This window comes from Plasmodium yoelii (assembly GCF_900002385.2).
Source record: "Plasmodium yoelii strain 17X genome assembly, chromosome: 8".
Classification (NCBI taxonomy): domain Eukaryota; phylum Apicomplexa; class Aconoidasida; order Haemosporida; family Plasmodiidae; genus Plasmodium; species Plasmodium yoelii.
This window is the reverse complement of record NC_036180.2, coordinates 493,108-514,785: the sequence shown is the minus strand read 5'-3', so window position 1 is coordinate 514,785 and position 21,678 is coordinate 493,108. Positions and strand designations below refer to the sequence as shown.

Below are 21,678 nucleotides of genomic sequence, written 5' to 3'. Positions count from 1 at the left end.
TGCACATTTTTGAAAGGGTTATAACTTGCCTTTAATGGCATCATTATTCAAAAAAATAATTAAAAAATGGATAAAATAAAAAATGAGATAAAATGAGATAAAAATGAGATAAAAATGAGCATAAAAATGAGATAAAAAAGATGTACACACATATGCATATTTGTTAATAATATTTTATAAAAATATAAATAAAATTCTTTTACAAATTTAAAACATATATATATATATATATATTTTTTTTTCAGTCTAAATAGACAATTTTTACTTCACTCATTGTATGTCTCATTTTGATCTTCATTGCCCCCATCGTTTTGTCCATCATCTTGCCCATCATCTGATGTTGCAATACTAATAACGGGATCTTTATTTTTATTTTTTTCATCTAAGAAATTGTTATCATCTTCATTTTCAACTTCGCTATCTTCTTCATTTTGATTTTCATTTATATTATCGATATCATCATAATCTATCATATCTTTATCTGCATCATCAGAATTGCTATCATCATCTATGCTACTATTTAATTCACCTTTTGAATCAAATTGATCATAATCTGCCTCATCCATTTCGCCATCATCTGCCTCATTCATTTCGCCATCATCCGCCTCATCCATTTCGCCATCATCCGCCTCATCCATTTCGCCATCATCTTCCTCTTCTTCGTATTCTTCATCATATTCGTCATCATTTTCGACATCATCATATTCATCATATTCATCTGCTTCATCCTGTTCATCCTCTTCATCCTCTTCATCCTCTTCATCTTCTTCATCCTCTTCATCCTCTTCGAAATCTTGAATTTGTCTATTATCATCATCAGATGATATGACATAACAACTATCACTTTCTTTTGCATTTTCATTTTGAGATTCTTTATCATTTTTCATCAAAAAGTTGTGTTCGTTTTTTTTCGCATAATTGTTTCCATCGCTAGTTGCATCTAAATTGTTGTTATTACATGCTTGATTTAGCTTGCTTATATTTTCCAATATTTCATATTTTTTTTTTTCATCATAATAGTTATCAAAAGATTCACTTGCATAATTCTCATCATCCTCGTTTTCATTATCGTCGCCATTTATATTTCCATTTATGTTTCCATTTAATTTTTCACTTAATTTTTCACTTAATTTTTCACTTAATTTTTGTGGAGTTGGACTTTCCACTGTCACATCTGATGTACCTCTGCTAGTAAACTTGTGCGAATTATTCATTTTTCTCATTTTTTTTTTTGTGTATTCTACTTTATTATTATTATTTTGTTTAACTATTTCTGTGTCGGAATGATATTTTCTTTTTTTCGATTCTTTGATTTTAAGATTATCATTTTTATCAAAAGAATTAAATTCACATTCTGACAAGTATGAGCGAGTAGAATCATTTACAAAAGTGTTATTCTGATTTTCGAGTTTATTACTAAAAGCAGATGGAGATATATTTTCTTCATTTTGTAGATTCGAAGTATTTGCATCTATATCTACATTTACAGCTACATCTGTTTTTATATTTTCATAATTTATGTGATTAACTGAATTATCACCTAAAAGTTTATTTTCTTCGCCAACTTCTGACACTATATTATTTCCATTATCGCCGTTATTGTCATCATTATTATCGTCATTATTATTGTCATCATTTTCAAATAAATTTGACTCAACATTTGATGTTAATAATTCCTTTTCACCCAAATTGTTTCCATTTTCTACTATCACATTCTCTTCATATCTTTGTAAAGTTTCATTTTCTTCACAATTGCTTTTATCACAATTGCTCTCATCATAGTTATTATCTATACTACTTTTTTCTTTATTCGAATAATTAAATTCATCTCCCTCTTTTTCTTCATCATTATCACTCACATCTACATATTCTTCTCTATTGCTGTTATACTCATTATATGATTCTATATTTGAGCTTTCTTTTTCTTTGCTATCGTTTAACATGTCCTCGTCATGTTCTCCAACCTCGCCATGTTTTCTATCTGTTTCAACCTCGGCCTGTTCTCCATCTATTTCAACTTCGCCATGTTTTCCATCTGTTTCAACCTCGGCCTGTTTTCCATCTATTTCAACCTCGGCATGCTCCTCGTTGAACCGATATTCCTCTTCTTCTGACCCATCATCTTCAACACTATACATTTGATCATCATTATATTCTTCATTTTTAAGCGCATCAATTTGATAATTTTCATTATTTACTTGTGTGTCTATTATGTTTTCATTTTTTGTATTTTCTTCTTCATTTTGTTTTTCTTGAGATATTTGAACCGTTTGAATTTGTGTATCTTTTTGAGGTTCGGTAGTATTTTCATTTAATTCTTTAAAAGTGGGTGCATTATTATATTTATTTGAACTTTGAAAATAAGAACTAATATTCGATAAGAAATTATTACTTTTTTCGTTTTGTTTTTCACTTAGGTTTTCATTTTGTTTTTCACTTAGGTTTTCACTTAGGTTTTCACTTAGGTTTTCATTTTGTTTTTCGTTTTGGTTTTCACTTTGTTTCTCATTTTGAGATGGCTGAATTTTACTATCAGCTAAAATAGAAAATTGTCCTCTTTCAATAATCAAATTAAATTTATTTGTAAATATTTGAATATGTTCATAATTTTCACAAGAAAAAGTAGATACTATATTTAATAAATTATTTTCAAAATTATTTAAATTCGATTTTTCTTTGTTCTCTAATTCTGAAATCATTATAGAATCATTGAGATAAAAATCTAGTTCTTTTCGAAGTTGTGTTAATTGATTAAATATTGAATTTTGTATAACCTTTTGTTTATTTATATTTTTAAAAATATGAAAAAATATATTTGATTGATATACTAAATTAATAATAAAACTTTTATATTTAATTAAATTTTGAATATTTGAATTATTCATTTCATCTTTTTGTTTTAAATTATCATTTAAATTATTTATACAATTTTCATTATTTTTTAAATTATTTTTTAATTCTACAATTTGTTCTTCATTATTTATTTTTATCATTTCATTATTCTTATGTTGATCTTTTAAATTATTTATAAATAAATTTAAACTTTGAATATTTTCCTCAAAAGAATGTATTTTATCTTTCAAAATTTTTATTTCTTTTAAGTTTCTATTAATAATATATAAATAACAAGATCCTAGTTTAAACATTTTCAAAATATTACATTTTATTAGTGTTATATGATCTGAATTTACAGAAAATTCTTGATTTTTAGATGAATTTAAATTATTATTATCATCATTTTCGACATTAGTTTGTGGTATTTTTTTTAATGTATTTATTACTTCTTCACATGATGTGTTCATAATTTCTTCCATTCCCATAATCTTTTCTTCAATTTCTTTTGAATTATTATTTTTCAAATTTATGTTATATTTAATTGGAGAATCAAAATCATCTTCATTAGCCCCATTTTTATTTGTATTGTTATTTTCTACTAAATTACAAAATTTTGTCGGACTATTATTATTATTGTTACCTTTTTGCTGTAACAAACTAATTATCTCATCTTTTTGTTTTATATATTCATTTAAATTTGTTTTATGTTTTTCCATCATATATATTGATTCTTTTAATTTATCATAGTTTGTTGATAAATTTATTACATCTTTATTAAGTTTGGCTATTTCTTTATTTTTATTTTTAATATCTTCTTTCATTTGCTCAATTACATCATTTTTATTTTCTAATTCTGCAGTTAGATCAATATTTTCATTAATATATTTATATATTTCAAGTGATAGTTGATTATTTTGTGATGTTTTGGAATTGTCTATATTCAATGTAGATGCTTCATCGGTTGGTCCATCCAATATCGGTGTCGTAGTTTCTATTCTATTCATACGTTCTTTCATTTCTTCTAGTTGATTATATAATTTTTTAATTTCAAAATTAAGATTAACAATTTGTTTATCCTTTTCATTTATTTTTGTTATATGTTCTTCTACTTGTTTTTTCAACACATCCCTTTCAATAATATTTATATCATTATTTTTAGTTGAATTAAAAAATTGTGAATCTCTTTTTAATTGTTCTATTTCTTTTTCATAACATTCTTTTCGCAATAATAATATTTTATTTTCTTCTGTAACCATTTCAACTTGTGTTTTTAATTTATTATAAGAAATTGAATCGGTGCTATTTTTATTAGCTAATTCAATTTGATATCTTTTTCTTTCTTTTTCTTCTTTAATTAATTTAGTTTCCAACATTTGAATTTTCATGTTACATTTTTTTTCATTTAAATTTCCCTTTTCAAGTTGATCACATAAATCTTTTAATTGCATTCTTGATGATTCAAGATTCATTTTTAAATTTGAAACATATTCATCTTTTTGACTAGCCATATTATTATCAATTAATTTTGTTCGAAGTTCAATAATACATTTTTGTTGTTGTAAATGTGTTTCTTTTTGTACTCTTATATTTTCTTTTAATTCGATTATTTTGAATTTCATTTTTTCAGTATTATTATAATTTTCTTGAACTTCTTTATAAAGATCTTTATTTATTTCTACTAATTGTTCTAATCTATTTTTAATGATTAAGTTATTATCACTAATTTCAACTTCTTTTTCTAAATTTTCTGATAAATATTTATTATCTTTTTTTAAAATATTAATTTGTTCATTTAAGACTTTTACTTGTTCTTTGTGTGTTGAAATAAGCAAATTAATATCATCTGTAAGTTTTTTATTTAAATTAATTTGTTCATTATATTTTTCAGATGTATTTTCAAATTTTTTTTCAACATTTTCTTTTTCTTTTTTTAACAATTCTATATATTCTTCTTCTTTTTTTTTCATATTCATTTCATCATTTTTACCATTATCAATAATTTGTGCCTTAAGTAATAATTTTTCATTTGTTAATTTTAATTTTTCAATCTCAAGAGTTTTTTCTTTTAATTCATTACTTACCGTTTCTAATTTATTTGTTAATTTTTCTTTTATATTATCTACATCTTTTTCATATTTATCTTTTTCACACATTAATAAATTTTTTACAAATTTTAGTTTATCTTCATTAGTTTTATTTATTAATATAAATTCTTTATGTTTTTCTATTTGTTCATTACACATTTTTTTTAAGTGTTTAATTTCGTCTTTACTATCGACACTAAAAGATCTCCAAGTTTCGATTGCTATTAATAATATTTCTTTTTCTCCTTTTAATTTTAATATCTCTGTGTTTAAATCAGTAATATTTTCTTCAAGTTTTTTTATCTTTTCTTCATATTCTATTTTGCATGCAGTTACATCTATATTTAAAAAATAATTACAATTTTGATCTACATCTATTAAGTAATCTCCATGAGTTATACGTTTTTTCTCAATCTTTCCAGATAAATCATCACTAATAGAACCATTATTAATACCACTATTTAATGTGTATCCAACTGTTGATGATATATCTTTATTATTTTTTTGAGAATTTATACTAGTTTTGAACATATTTATTTGTTTAATACGTTCAGAAAGTTCAACTTTAAGTAATTGATTTTTTGATTGCATTTCATTAATTTTGATTAATAAATTGCTATTTTCTTTTTTTAAAGAATTTACATTAAAATTTGATTTTTTATTATTTTCTTTTTCTTCCATCCATAAAGCATTTAAATTATTTAATCGAATATCATAATCATATTTCATACGTTCATTATTATTTAACAAAGTTTCCATTTTTTCTTTTAAATACATATTAACATCTTTTGATTCATGTAAAAGTGTTTGTAGACATGCTTTTTCTTTTTCATATAAATTTATGATTTCACAATTTTTTTCATTTAAGGTATTATTTTTTAACTCTTTTTTTGATAATTCTTGTTCTAAATTATAATTTTGATTTTTTATATTTTCATATTGTTCTAAAATTAAACTATTATTATTTTTATATTCATTATATTCCTTTTCTAATTGGAAATATTTTTCACTAATTTCTTTTACATTATTTTCTTTTTTTATAATCAATTTTTCGAGATATTCCTTTTCTTTTGTAATTAGTTCTACATTTGTTTGTAACCCTTGCTTATCATTATATAAATTTATTTGTGCATTATTTATATCTTGTATTTTTTTGTCTCTTTCTATAATTAAATTTTCATAAGTTTTTGACAATCTTAATATTTTATAAAACCTTTTTAATAATAAATCAAATGAAATTTCAACATTACTAAAATTTAAATTAAATAAATTAAAATATCTTTCATAAACATTTTTATGTTTTGTTTCAACATTAAATAAGTTTAAAGATATAAACTTGTTAAATATATTATTAATATTTACAAAATGATCATGATAAAATTTTCTATATTTTTCTAACAATTTGGTTTCTTCAAATAAATGAAGCAATTCTTCATCACTATAATTTTTTTTGCATTTTTCTAACTCTGTTATTATTATTCCGATTTTATTATCCTCACTTGGATATGAGCCAAGAAAAGTATTATCATCATCATTATTATTAACATTTTTACATGCTTTATCTATAATAAAACTATATTCTTCATCTTCAAGCAAATTTTCAATTTTATATGCATCATTATAATCAGATATCCGATTAAATATTTGCAAAGTTAGCATATAATCATCAATATAAGTAAGTAAATTACTATTTCGAAAATATGCTATTTGTGTATTTTCTATCTCTACAATAGCTTTTTCTAAATTTCCCATAATTTGTTCTATTGCATATGAAGAAGGTGAATAATAATATTCATCAATAAATGAACCATCCTCTTTATTACTATAATTTGTATTATCTACATTACTGTGTGTATGACCTTCTTCATTTCCATTATATGTTGTATTAGAAAAATCTTTTTTTTTCATTTTTCTTTCATGTATATTATTTATTACTAAATTTGACATTAAATTTTTTTGATTATATTCTTCAGTGTGACTTAATTTTATACCACCAGAATTATTACTAACACATGATGGGGTTTGTTGATTATAATCATCAATTACTGATGATGTTATCATATTATTATTATTATTACCCCTTTTTTGACGTTCATACTTTTGTACATATTCTATAACTGTGTGCTCAACAAATGCTTGAATAGAATAGTTTGCATTATTTTGATGTACTGTTGATATAAATTCTGGAGTAGCAGATATCACCTTAATAAGTGTATCTTTTTCTAATCGTAATCTCATGTTTGTTTCTACAGATTTTTCTATCAAACTTTCCTTTTCCTTTAATTTATTTTCTAAATTTTTTATATATTCAATTTTTTCTACTAACTTATTTTCAAAATGAACTTTTTCATTATATAAATTTGTCATATCAGAAGATAAATAATGTTTTTTATAAATGGATTCATCATCTTTATGTAAATTATTCTTACCACTGGAATATAATTTTTCATAATGTTCTTTTGTTTTTGTTAATGTAATTATTTTAATTTGTGCTTCATTAAGCATATAATTTAATGTTATATATTTTTTTTTTTTAATTTTAATATATTTATCATCATTTTCATTTATATCATATGTACCTGATTCAAATTCAGTCATTTCAGTTTCATCTATTTTAGAAGAGTTTTGTAAAAGAATCTCATAAATATATAATGCTGAAAAATCATTAATGCTTTGAAATATATTTTTATTAATTTTATACTTTTCAAAAACATCTTTAATTTCTGCATTTTTTCGTAAAATTATTATTTTACAATTTTTTTGATTAATAAATTCATGTGTAATTGCAAACATGTTATTATTTTTTTTTATGATTTCTTTATATTTATTTTCAAATATTTTTATGCAATTTTTTAAATTATCAATTTTTCCTTTTAAATCATTAATTGTATTTTGCAAATTCTCATTTTGTACTTTTAAATTATCTCTTTCTTTTTCCGCTTGAACTACTTGTTTGTAACTTTCCTCTGATTTTGCCAAAGATTGTGATAATATATCTTTAACTTTAGCAAAATTTTGGATAGAATTTTTTTTATTAATTTCTTCCTTATTCAGAATATTTTTTAAATTTTGTATTTCCTCTTTATATTTTTGTTCTATAGCATACGATTTTTTTTCAGCTTCGAGATATTTATTTATTAACAAATTTCCTTTAGATGTTAGTTTTTCATTTTCATCTCTTAACCTTTCTTCTTCTAATTTAAATTTTTCAATCTCCGTTTTTTTATTAATTTCATATTTTATTTTTTCATTTTTTAAGTTGGTTATTTCTTTATTTAATGATTCATTTTTTTTTAAAACTTCTTTATATTTATCTTCGCAAATTACAAGTTTATATTTTATTTCATCATATTCCTTTTTATAAAAAGAATGATTTTCAATATTTAAATTTGATTGACTATTTTTTCTTTCTAATTCTTTTTTTAATTCAAAACATTCCTTTTCAATTTTATTATTATTTGTTTGCAATTCTTTTATTTGATCAGTTTTTTTACTACATTCTTCTTTAGTTCTTATCAATGTATCCATAATTAAATTATAATCTTTTGTTTTAAACTTGAGTTTTTTTCTTAACATAGAAATTAATTCATCTTTGTCTGCGTAATTTCGATCACTAAATAGGTGATCATCTTCTTCACTTTTAAGTTCATTAATACAAAGAGATTCAATCATATTATCATCACCGGGGAAATTGGAGATACTACTATTTCCTACATCTATTGCTGTTCCATTTATGTTACTACCATTATTTATATTGTTATTGTTGCCTTCTAATATTTTTTTATAATTTTCATCATTTAATAAATCTAACTCTTTTTCCATATCTATAAAATCTATGTCCATTTGTATATCCCCATCTCTTATATTTGTGTTGGCAATAGAAAGGTTAGTATCCTTTCCTAATCCAAATACTCCATAATTACCAGTGGTTTTCAAATCGAGTAATTTACTAGCTTCACTTTCGAAGTTTAATTTATCATTTTCCATAACATTTTTATCGCTTGTTTGCATATTATTATTCATTTTTTTCACGAAAAAGTGAATATATGTGCAAAGGTTAGCGTATATAATGTGCTTATATATATATACCTATGCATACATATATATGTATATGTATATGCATGTATATTTCTAAGCACATCTTATCATATCACACACATATGCATGTGAATATTTGTATATAATTTTAGAGTAAATGTTTATACTAAAAAAAATTGCTTTCAAAATTTAAAGCATTTGCAAGTGCATTCGCTGTAAATTCAATTCCATTTTTCTTTCTCACAAAGGTATAATAATATATGCATAAATGAGTAAGCAAAAAACGGAAACGTGCAAACGAACGCGTATGGAAAGTATATGGACGCAATATGTATTACATATGATATATATATGTAATAATATACATATATATTATATATCGAATAAATGGAAATTCAAATTTTATATATTTATATATAATACATATATTTCTTATAAAGCATTCATTTGCTACAGCCAAATATAATATTGTTTTTAATAAAAAAAATTCCTCAAATAGTTTATTTCAACATTCATTTAAAAAAAAAAAAAAAAATCATAATAATGATATTAATAAGGTATAAAATACATATGTATATATAATATTAAAAAAATAAATATAAAATAAAAAGAAAAAAAAAGAATATAGTGTACCACAAATTTTCTGTAAAATATAATTTGTTCCAAATTATTTCATTTTCAATAAATTTAATTTATTTCCATTTTTATTTATTTAGTTCTGCATATATTAAAAATGCAATAATTGACTATATATATATATTACCTAATACGCATATAATATTGTATTTTTTTATATTAATATTTTACATATTTAAAAATAGTACAGATAAAAAAAAAAAAATATATATATATATATATAATATATATATATATATACATATAATATTACATATTATATATACTTGAATAAATTTATATGACTGTCCAGGTTATTTTTATTTTGTTCATATTTTTTTTCTTCTATTATTAGCATATTTTTGGAAAGCTGTTATAAATTATTTCATGTTCATATTTTTTTGTATAAAAAAAAATAACCCAAAATAAATAAAAAGGTAATAATATGTTAGTAAAATAATAAAACAAATCGATTAATTCATTATATAATAATTATTTTATATTGTTGTTTTCGCAACATTGTTATATAGTCAATACTATTAAAATAGGCGCCATTTACACTTTTGTCGTAACACTATTATTTTTTGGGGAATTAAATAGGGATAAAAATAAAAGGTAAAAAATATAAAATAAAAAATATAAAATATAAAATAGTTTTATTTTGTTTACTTTACTATTTTGGGACAATGTAATTTGAGGAAAATTATTTGTGTAGTATTATTACCATATTACGTAAGACGAAGGAAATGCTAACATTTTTTGTTTTTTTTTATTTCTATATATTATATATATATATTCCTTGCGCACATATAAATGCGCTAAGGGTAACATTTAAGGAACATATTTTTCCAAGTTAAAATTATATAATGAAAAAGAGAAAAAAAAAACTGAAAGTTATATCAATTTGTGAAAAGTCTTTTAAAAACGGTATTCTTTAACATTTTTTATTCCTCCTTTTGGGCAAAATAAACACACTATATTTAAATAAATGAATATATTTCTTCGCCATTAACACATTATATATAATAATGTGCAAATTTTTTTGTAAAGTCTTCAAAAAAATTAAAAAAAAATAAATACTATTATCAGTATGTGTATATTTATTTAATTCGTTTCAAAAAATGTCCAATTTTTTCATGTGTTCATTTATATTTTGTCTACATGTGTTCTTTCTTGTACTGTGTGCATATACAAAAATTATAAAACAGAAAAAAATGATGTTGTTTAGCTATTAAGTTTCAATAAAGCTTAGTGAAATTGTAAAAGGTTTTAAAATTGGGTAATGCACACAAAAAATATACGATAAAATTATTTAGAATAACTAATGCAATACTTTATTTTTTCGTCTTTGTAATGCTAATCAAAAATTTAAGTGTTGTTAAAGCTATTAAAAAGATATTTTTAAAAATGTTATCATTAAAAATATGTATTATACACACAGTGTATATATACATGAGCATACACATTAGTTTTATATAAATCAAAGTTAATGCATGCAAAAAAAAAAAAAAAAAAACAATAAAAGGATTAATTATACTATAAAAAAGAAAAATTATAAGCAAATGAAGCACAACATATAATGTGGAAAAAATATATAAAGATCTTTATATGATCAACAAAAGGATATACGAAAAAAATAAAAAAAATATAATAATAGTCGAGAGGCATGGTATAGAAGGTGATAGAAATAAATGTGAAAAAAAAGGGAATGATAAAATGTAAAGTCTTCTATATGCTATTCATATAGCAATAATAACTAGTGTTTATAAATTATGAAATATATAATAATTAAATACAACATAATCGTCTTAAACAATCCCTTTATACAAAAACAGAAATTATATAAAAGGATGTCGAATAAGTAATATTAAAAAAAATAGAGTTAAGCCCACCTAAATGAAAAATGTTTGTCTATACATAAGCACATATATGTGTGGCAAATGCATAAGTTTTTTCCTATTTTGAAAATTATCCTATGATAAAAAAAGAGAAACATTATTATTCTTACTTTTTCTAGCCGTAAATTTTCATGTATTATATGAGCTAAAAATGAACGGATCAAATAGATAATTTCGTACATCAAAATTATCATCTAAAGCATTCGAATTATTTTGTTTTTGGAAAAAAACTGATGCCAAATAGTTAACACAATAAGTTTCATAAATCTGAATATTATTTATTATTAAAATTTCTGAAAATATATTACAATTTTTAAACTTTGTCATAATTTTATGTATTCTTTTTTGTCTTATATCTTGTATTAGACCTACACACACACAAAAAAAAAAAAAAAAAAAAAAAAAAAAAAAATATGGATATTTATATGAACAATTCAGGTATATTGTAATATTTTTTTCTAGCTAATAAATAAATAAAATATTTTTATATTTTGGAATTTTATGTATGATGATATACTTAGAAATGGTCATACCTGCCACCTTAAGAATGTATTTGTAAGGAGCTCGTTGGCCAATGCTCTCAATAGGAGTAGAATTTTTAAAAGAATTATTTTCCAAAAACATGGAAGATATTTCAAAAAAAAAAGGGCTAGGAAGATCAGTAAGTTCATGCAAATCTTCAAATTCTTTTTTATAAATATTTTTTAAATTATCAAGATAAAACCAAAAAGGAAATTCAACAGTAGCTAATCCTTCTTTACTTAATTCTTTAGCAATATATAAAGGATACCATTGTCTTTGTCCAGATTTCATTTTTTTAAAATCAAAACCTTCAACTTCGGATAAGTCGAAATATGGAATATCAGCCAAAGCTTTAACAACTATTAATTCATCTAATGCTTTTTGCCAAATAATATGATTTATAGATTCTTCAAATAAATAATTGATAGAAATTTTATTTAATTCTAAAAAATGAGGATTAAATTTCATAGGAAGATATTCTATATATTCATTTTGAGGAACCATATTTTTATTAACAAAAGATGCTGTTGACAAAGGTTTGTCATTTATATATAATGTTTCACTTATTGTTTCAATATTATCTTGTTGTAATTCACTATTTTGTAAATGTGTATATATATTAATTATATTATCATATACATAATTTTTTTTAAATTGCTTTCCTTGTATAAATACGATATTACTTCTAAAACAATCATATGCATTTGACAGTTGTGGAAAAACATTTTTGATATTTTTAAAGCTAGTATATAGATTATATATTTTTTCATATACACTTGATAATACTTTTTTTTTAGAATAGATTTCATCAGTATTCATTTCATTTATAGCTGCATCTAATTTATCTAAAATAGTTTCTAATAAAATTAAATGTTCATTATTTATTGTTATATCTTTATTTCCAATTAAATATTGATCACGAATATAAAATATGTTATAGACATCTTCACATGATTCTATATTTTTGATTGGTAATTTAGGAAAATCTACTAACACAATATTAGATTCTTTATTATTTGTTTTATCATTATTTATATAATTATATTCACTTGCAGTATTGTTATTTATATTTTTATTATCATAATAATTTAAACTTGTATTATTTGATGCATATGCTTTTCTTCTTGATTTTTCATTCATAAAAATATTATTTTTTTTTATTTTTTTTGTATTAGACGGTTTTCTTAATTGTGTTCTTTTATTTGCTTTTTTCTTAAAAATAGAGAAAACATCTGTCATTTTCATTAAAAAAATTGTCGAAAATAAATACTGAAATATGTTTCCCTTTTTATCTTTCCCTCTCCAAACTATGTATTATATTATGTGTCTAACTTTTTTTTTTTTTTTTTTTTAATGCAAAGAAAAATGAAAATATAGAAAAAAAAAAAAAAAAGAAAAAGTATATACATGTATATATATATAATAAATATATTAGGGCATACTTCCCCCCTCCTTTCCACAATTAAACGACATTAGATGGTAATACGTGTGCTCCAGTAAAATAATTTCTAATTTCAATTTATCGTTTCATTAATTTGTGTATTAATTTTTTTAGAGACTTATCTGTAATTTATTTGAGCACATATTCGTGTGTTTTGCCAATGGTTGAATGTACGTATACATTCTCAAACTTTTAATTATTTATATGCAACATATCCTATTAGTTGTGTTAATTTTTTTTATAGTCCATACAATATAACTATCCTCAAATATTATTTATGATACGCCCCTTTTCCTATATACATACATGTACATATATTTATGTGAATACATAATTCTTTTTGATAAATTTGATTATACTATTCAAAATGCTATTTATTTTTTTTTTTTAATTTGTTATTTCTTTAAAAATATGTGACAATGTGTGCTCTCCATATATATACATATATTTTTCCTAATAAACAATATGAATAAAATAAAAATATAATATACATATAATATGCATATGTATGTGTTACTTATTATATTCGAAGATAATGGTTTTATGCCATAATTATTATCCTAAATTATAAAATAAATTTCTTTTTTTCTTTTTTTCTTTTTTTCTTTTTTTCTTTTATTATAAAATTTTAATCATTTTTTTTTTTTTTGTTTATATTTTACATACTACTTTTTGTATTCCCAATTTTGTATTTCTGTATTTGCGTTTACACAGTTTTGTGTTTTTTTTTTTTTTTTTTTTTTTTATTATTATTTATTTCGTGATATAATAAATGCAAAAATAAAATGGAAAAAAAAAATAAATAAATAATTATGATGAACAAATGTATGAATGATAATATTGGCCTATGGAAAGAAATTTAATTATTTTTTTTGTTTATTTTTATTTTTTTAAATGTGTGTAATATAATGTAATTAATGAATGTGGAAAAAAAAAAAAATACAAAAATCTTATCTAATAATAACTAATAAAAAAAAGTAATAAAATTCTTATTAACTGTAAAAAACGAATATAAAAATTTATCTTAAAAGAGATGTATCATGAGGAAAATAACAAAAACAAATTTACACATATATACATTTATGTGAAGTTTTAAACATTATTCTTTTATTTTATTTATTAGTCAACTATTTTGTTAATATATAATTCTTCTTTCTCTTTTTTAATTATCCACACCCAAACCAAACCCTGATCACAATGATAAAAGGGTGGTAAAAATGTGATAAAAATGTGATAAAAGGGTGATAAATATTTTGATAAATTAACATTTTTTTTTAACTTTTTACAATTTTCTGGCCTTAAAATATCCTAGTATAGTAACTCGATTGGATCTGCGTCGATTTCTTTACCTACCTTTTTACTTTCGAATTAAAAAAAAAAATATTTAAAATTATATCAATTTAGTGACAATACACACATTAATTTTAAATGGAATAGAATTTATGTAAATAATCATATATATATATATATATATATATATATATATATATATAACTAATTGCGAAAATAGTTAATAGGATTTGGAAAAAGATTGGGTTTTCGTATTCAATTATATTTATAAAATGTAGATAAATTTTTTTATGTCTAACATACATCACAATAAGGGTATATTTCCTGTCTGGGAATGCATATACATATATATATATATTTATTCATTTATTTATTCATTTATTTATTCATTTATTATTTCGCCATTTTGTAAATAAACAAATGAATAAACAAAATAAAACCATATGTTGATAATTTGAATTAATCACTCTCAAAATGTTTTAAAAGTGAAAAAAAAAAAATAGTTGTAAAAAAAAAAAAAATCGTTAAGCCAAAATAATTTTGTATATAAAGCAATTGTTAAATATATGAAATAAATTATAATATAATTTTTATTTTATTAATAAGCAAATAAGATAGAGATTATTTTATCTTTCAATGCTAAATCAAAAAAACAAAAATCAAATAAACGGACAAATTTAAAGAAACCGAAAAAAAGTTTTGAAAAGATGGGTAAATAAGTAAGTAAGTAAGTAAATAAATAAATAAGCAAGCAAGTGGTTATATGTAGCACTATAATAAAATGTTAAAAAAAAAATACATTATAAATTTTGAAAGATATACAAAAAGTAAAATGTTTAAGGAAAGGTCCTTTATTCTATATATAGATAAATTATTGCAAAATAAAATTCACAATGTAAAAAAATTTGATTATTATGTTTCATATTTTATTCAAATTGTTAATAAAAAAAAGGGAAATTATATAATTCACATGCATACATATATATAATATATACATATGTGTATGTGCGTGTGGCTATTCAAATGTGGTTATATAAAAAAAAAAATATATTTTTTTACTAAGTTTTTACTAAGTGGGATGCTTATCGAGGATCATTTAAATATTAATCTTCTAATTTTCGAAACGATTTTATGTTTTTATTTTTGTAGGAATCATCCTTAAAACGCTTAAGTAATGGTGAGTTTTTATTTGGTGCAAATTTTTCAGGGTTTATTTTTTCGCTGTTTAACTTTGCAATTTTAGTTGCCAACTTTATGCCATTATCATTGCTAATATCATTATTATTTCCACTCCGATTATTATTGTGCGTATTCAAATGAGCATGCACATTATCAGTAATTATATTTCTTTTTCTAGTTTGGTCTTTTAATAGTTTGATATTATTTTTTTCAATATCACCATCAGATTTAAGAGAGAAATCTTTGTCATTTATATTTCCATGTAATTTGTTTTGATTTTCTGTTTTAGTTTTTTCGTTATTTATTCCAATCGTTGTGTTAACCACGCTTGAATTGTGTAGTGTGGTTGTGCTAGGGTTTAATGAAGAAATGTCTTTATATTCCTTTGTAGTGGATCCGCTACTATTCATCCATATGTTGTATTCGCCACTCAATATTGCGCGTTTAAGAGATGTATTTTCTGTATTAATAAAATCAAAATTATCATTTATTTTTTCAAATAAAGATTTAAAATCAATATTTTTCAAATTAACTTCATTTTCTAATTCTTTTAGAGTATAATTTTTAATGACTAAATAATTATCAGCATTTTGATCATCTATATATTTTGTGTTAATCATATTTATATCATCAATAGTTGTAATTGTTTGGTTATTTTTAATTTTATTTCGTATATTTTTAATATTTTCATCTAGATTTTGAATTTCAAGTTTGTTTTCAATTATAGAATCTGGTAAGTTTGTTAAATTTTGAAAATGATTTTCTTTTATAATTTTATTTACAATTTGATTTATATTTTCTTCACAATTATTTAAATTTTGAAGGAATTCTTTATTATATGTTAAAATATGTTCATTACTATTTTTAATAAAAATATGATATTTTTTTAGAGCATTTTCAAAATATAATTTTTCCTGTAAAATTTTATTTGACACATTTTTATAATGTTGTTCTTTTCCAATTAAATATTTATTTGTATAATTATCAAAATAATCATTAATTTGATTAGCATGTTTATTATTATTATTTATGATGTGTTCATATATAGTAATAATATTTATTATATTTTTTTTAATTTTATTTTCATTATTTTTTAATTGTAAATTTATATCAGACATAACATTTTGAAACAATTCATTATATTGATTTATTTTATTATTAGATTTATTAATTAAATTATCATATTCTTTATCATAATTTTCATAATTTTTATTATAATTATTAAAAAATGATTCCATATATTTTACAGAATTTGTGTATAATTCTTTATGCTTATTAATATTAACCTGTTCTTGTAATTTATTATTAAGTTCTTCAATTTTATTATTTACTTTTTCATTTAAAACTGTAATATTTTTATTTATTACATTTTTTATTTCGTTTATAACATTTTGTTCAAAATTATTAACGTCTTCCTTTATTTTTTCTTTATAATTTTGTATAATTTGATTTTTTTTTTCATTAATTTTTATTTCATATGTATTATATTGTTCATAATATTTTTGAATTATTTCTTTTAATTTATTTTCTTCTTTTAAAAAAAATTCTTCTTTTTCTTTAATATTTTTTTTAAAAGATAAACTTGATGATTTTAAAAAAAGATGAAATAATTCACTTATATTTTTAATATATTCAACAATATTTTTAATATTACATTTTTCTTTGAACAAATCTTTTGATATTTTATTTACTAATTCGATGCCTTCTTCATTGAAAATGAGCTTTTCCAACATTTTTAAATCTTTTTGATAAATAGCAGACATGGTTTCATCATCATCATCATCATCATCACCATCATCATTGTTATTGTTATCATCATTATTATCATCATTTTTTTCATCATTTTTTTCATCATTTTTTTCATTATCACCCTCTTCTTTTGTACACACTTTTGTCTTTTTTTCTTCATTTTGTGAATTTTCTTTTTTAATTTGATTTTCACCTGGGTGATCAGAATCTAAGACAACGTTTTTGTTAATATAAAGAAAAAAATCATTAATAGTCATATTTTCATTTTTTAATAAATTTTGAGCAACTAATAAATGATCATAACAATTTTTATGACTTTTTGTTGTATTCGATTTTATTTTACATTCTAATAATTTATTTTTAACATTTTCAAAAATAGTTAAAGTGTTTTTATCCAACTTTTCAATAATATCTATACTTTGTAAAAAAAAATTAAAGATATCATTTTTTTTAGAATGTAAATCATTATTTAATTGCTCAAATTCTTTAATAGATTTAAAAAAAAAATTTTTATTATTTTCAATATTATTTTTTATTTGTAATAATATGTGTAATGAATTGTTACATGTGTTATTTAAAAATATATTATCATTATTTATTTGATTATTAATTTGATCAAAATTTTGAGTAACGATTTCAGAAATATGTTTATATTTTTCTTCAAATAAATAAATATTATCATAATAATAATTTTTAATAATATTAAATTGGTTAATTAAAAATTTATTAACATATTTTTCTTCAATAATTTTATTAATAAATATATCATATAATGATTGAATATTTTTATATTTTAAAAGAACATGTTTTAAAAATTGAATAACTTGATTTTGAATATCATCAGAATAATCCATTTTATTTAATAGCGTTTTTATTTTTTTACTTTTTTCAAATAATATTTTTTCTTTTTCTAAAATAACTTCTTTATTTTTTTTAAGAGAAATTTGAATATTATTATATTCTTCATTATCAAGATAGACACCTCTTTTTTCACGATTAAGATTTAGAGCATTTTTTAATTTTTCAATTTCATTATTTAGATCTTTTATTTTTAATTGCCTAGTTGTTTTAACATTTATTTCGGGACGATTTTTTATATTTTTAGCTCTAAAGACATAATCCAATGTACTTAATGTTTCATCAATACATAAAGAAGATGGAGAAATAGTAGCAACAATAAATGTTTTAGTTTTTCCACCTAAAGAATCTTGTAATAATCTTGTTAATTTTGAATCTCTATATGGTATATATGATGAATTTTCTATTAATGCATTTATAACTCGACCTAATGTAAGTAAAGATTGATTAATATTACAACATTCTTGTTGCCTTATTTTTATATTTCCATATGAACTTTTTAATGCATTTTCACTTCCTGCTAAATCAACTAAATTAAGTTTTCCAATTTTTGTAATACTTTCTCCTTCATTATTCAAATCTTTCATAATTAATGTAATTGTAAATATTGAATGACTTCTACTTGATTTTTTATTATAAGCTGTTTCCGCAGTTCGTCTTTTTTTTATTGCAGAACATATAATATAATATATTTCTTCAAATGAATTTATACATTTCTCTTCTAATTTATCTACATTTAAACCTTTATTTTTATTTGAGATATCTTCATATATTCTTAATTTATGATTAGTTTCAGAGGCTGGGCTTAATAAATCACATAATTCTTCATTATATATTTCTAAATAACTTACTTTTATACTAAAATCAAAACTACTTTTTTCACTACTATTACTATTGCTCATAATCATATCATTAATATTATTATAATTTTTATTTGCAGATTTATTTTCTTCTTCAATTATTTTATTTCTATTTGATAAGATAGGACTATTTGTATCTTTTCTTTTTTCTCTATCATATATATCTGTAATTTTTTCAAATCTTGTAATGTCAGATTGTTTAAGTTCTTTTTTTTTATTTTCAATATTTATATTATCATTTTGATCATTATAATTATAAGTTTCATATAATCCTCTTTCTCTTTTTATTGATTTTTCTTTTCTATTATTTAGTATGTCGAATATCCTTTTTGCTACCCTAAAAATTATTCCAGTATCATCATTATCACACAATTCGTAATAATAATTTATATCACTATTTATACTATCGTTTAAATCTACTTTTTTATTTTCATTATTTTTTAAGTGCTCTAGAATTTTTCCTTCCATGGTATATGTTTTTCCAGTTCCGGTTTGTCCGTAGCAAAATAATGTGCAGTTGAACCCTTCTACTACCTATAAAAAATAAAAAATAAAAAAATAAAAAAAATAAAAAAAAAAATAAAAACAAAATAATGCTAAGATTGAATATAATAGTTAGGCTATATTGAGATATTGTATGTATTACCTCATCAACGATTTGAAAAATGTAATTATTAAATAATGTCTTTTGATCAACATTTTTATCACAAGCATAATCAAAACTATATTTTTTTTCATAAATTTCGTTATTTCTATTAATTGTTAATATAACTTCATTATTATTAATTTTAACTACCTCTTCATTATTTATATCATTTTTTTCTTTCTCATTTAAAGGTCTGCACCGAACTATTACTTTAATATTAACGCAACTATTTTTATCATTTTGATAAGAGCTTCTAAGCATTGTATTTTATTTCACTTTATTTTTTATGCATTTATGTAAATGTGTGAGAGGGTATGTACATATATTTCTCATTGATAAGTACACATGTATATATATCACTTTTTTTATGTTTTTTTTGTGTGTATATGATCATATGCATTTTAATATACAAACTGTGAAAAGCTCATCTATTTATGCTTTTAATAGACGAGTCCTTAAAATGTATTATTATTTTTTTTTTTTTTTTTTTTTTTTAAATCAAACTTAAAAAAATTTCATAATTTTGATATTAAAAAATGTTTATTTGTGAAACAGGTAAATGAGCATAAAAAAGAAGAAAAAAAAACAAAAAAAAAAAAACAAAAAAAAAAAACAAAAAAAAAAACAAAAAAAATTAATAATTATTATTATGTGTATATTATAAATACAAATTAAGGGTTTTAGGAAATACCAAAAAATGAGGATATGTGAAAAATAAGCAATTTGTGTATTATGTATATAAAATATGTAAATATTATTTCATTTTTTTATTACACATATTTTGATTTACATACAAATGAAGAAATGAGAAATGAATAAATACTTAATCAAAATTGAAATTGCTAAAAATAAAAAAAATTCATAAAAATGTAAACATTTAATATTTTTTGTTAAGCAGTTATGTGTACAATTTTCATAATGAAAATATACTCAGGAAAATAATTCTTATAATTTTATCGGCATAGTTTTTTATTAATTTTTTTTTAAATAAATAAAAAAGCGAAATTATATATTTAAAAAAATAAATAAGAAAATTAAATTATATAAATATAATAAAAATACTTAAATATATGCAATGTTATATAAACAAAGCAAAATGTCTAATTTTAAATACATTTCAAAAAATTAAAATATAATATATTCGGGTGAAAAATATCATTATATCATTAAATGTTGTTGGTATAATGATTTAATGTAAATAATCATATAAAATTAAGGTTCCGCGTTTTTTTCTCATTTTTTTTTCTCATTTTTTTTTCTCATTTTTTTTTCTCATTTTTTTTCTCATTTTTTCTTTTCATTTTTTCTTTTAATTTTTTCTTTTCAAATAATCTTAACGAAATTAATACAAATTTATAATACATTTTAAAATCCGTATCCCAATAAAATACGGGAAAATATAAAAGAAAAAATATATATATTAAGCTCTTATAACGATCAAAATATGTAAATTGTAAATTTTTTTTTTTTTTTCTCTTAATTATAAGGAAAATAAAATAGCTACCTGTAATTTTCTATTTCTTAATATAGCTAGTTGCATATTTTTTTTTTTTTTACACATGGATATGGGCATATATATATTGCTATATAGTCAATACTGTATTTTCTTTCCTATAATTTCTTATACTTTCCTCAAATCATATTATAAAAAATGTATAATAAT

General features: G+C 20.7%; 3 protein-coding genes across 3 annotated transcripts; all 3 read right to left on the bottom strand.

The window, feature by feature from the left end:
* Window positions 1-266: 266 nt before the first annotated feature.
* Window positions 267-8,942, bottom strand: PY17X_0811100 (conserved Plasmodium protein, unknown function; the record flags this gene model as incomplete). Its single annotated transcript, XM_721173.2, has 1 exon — window positions 267-8,942. One exon carries the CDS (start codon window positions 8,940-8,942, stop codon window positions 267-269), a length of 8,676 nt encoding a protein of 2,891 aa, XP_726266.2.
* A 2,512-nt stretch (window positions 8,943-11,454) lies between these two features.
* On the bottom strand, window positions 11,455-13,231 carry PY17X_0811000 (DNA replication complex GINS protein, putative; the record flags this gene model as incomplete). Its single annotated transcript, XM_022955671.1, has 2 exons — window positions 11,455-11,615; window positions 12,004-13,231. 2 exons carry the CDS (start codon window positions 13,229-13,231, stop codon window positions 11,455-11,457), a joined length of 1,389 nt encoding a protein of 462 aa, XP_022811917.1.
* A 2,595-nt stretch (window positions 13,232-15,826) lies between these two features.
* Window positions 15,827-20,276, bottom strand: PY17X_0810900 (kinesin-5, putative; the record flags this gene model as incomplete). The annotated part of the gene is made up of 2 exons (XM_022955670.1): window positions 15,827-19,903; window positions 20,016-20,276. 2 exons carry the CDS (start codon window positions 20,274-20,276, stop codon window positions 15,827-15,829), a joined length of 4,338 nt encoding a protein of 1,445 aa, XP_022811916.1.
* Window positions 20,277-21,678: the final 1,402 nt, after the last annotated feature.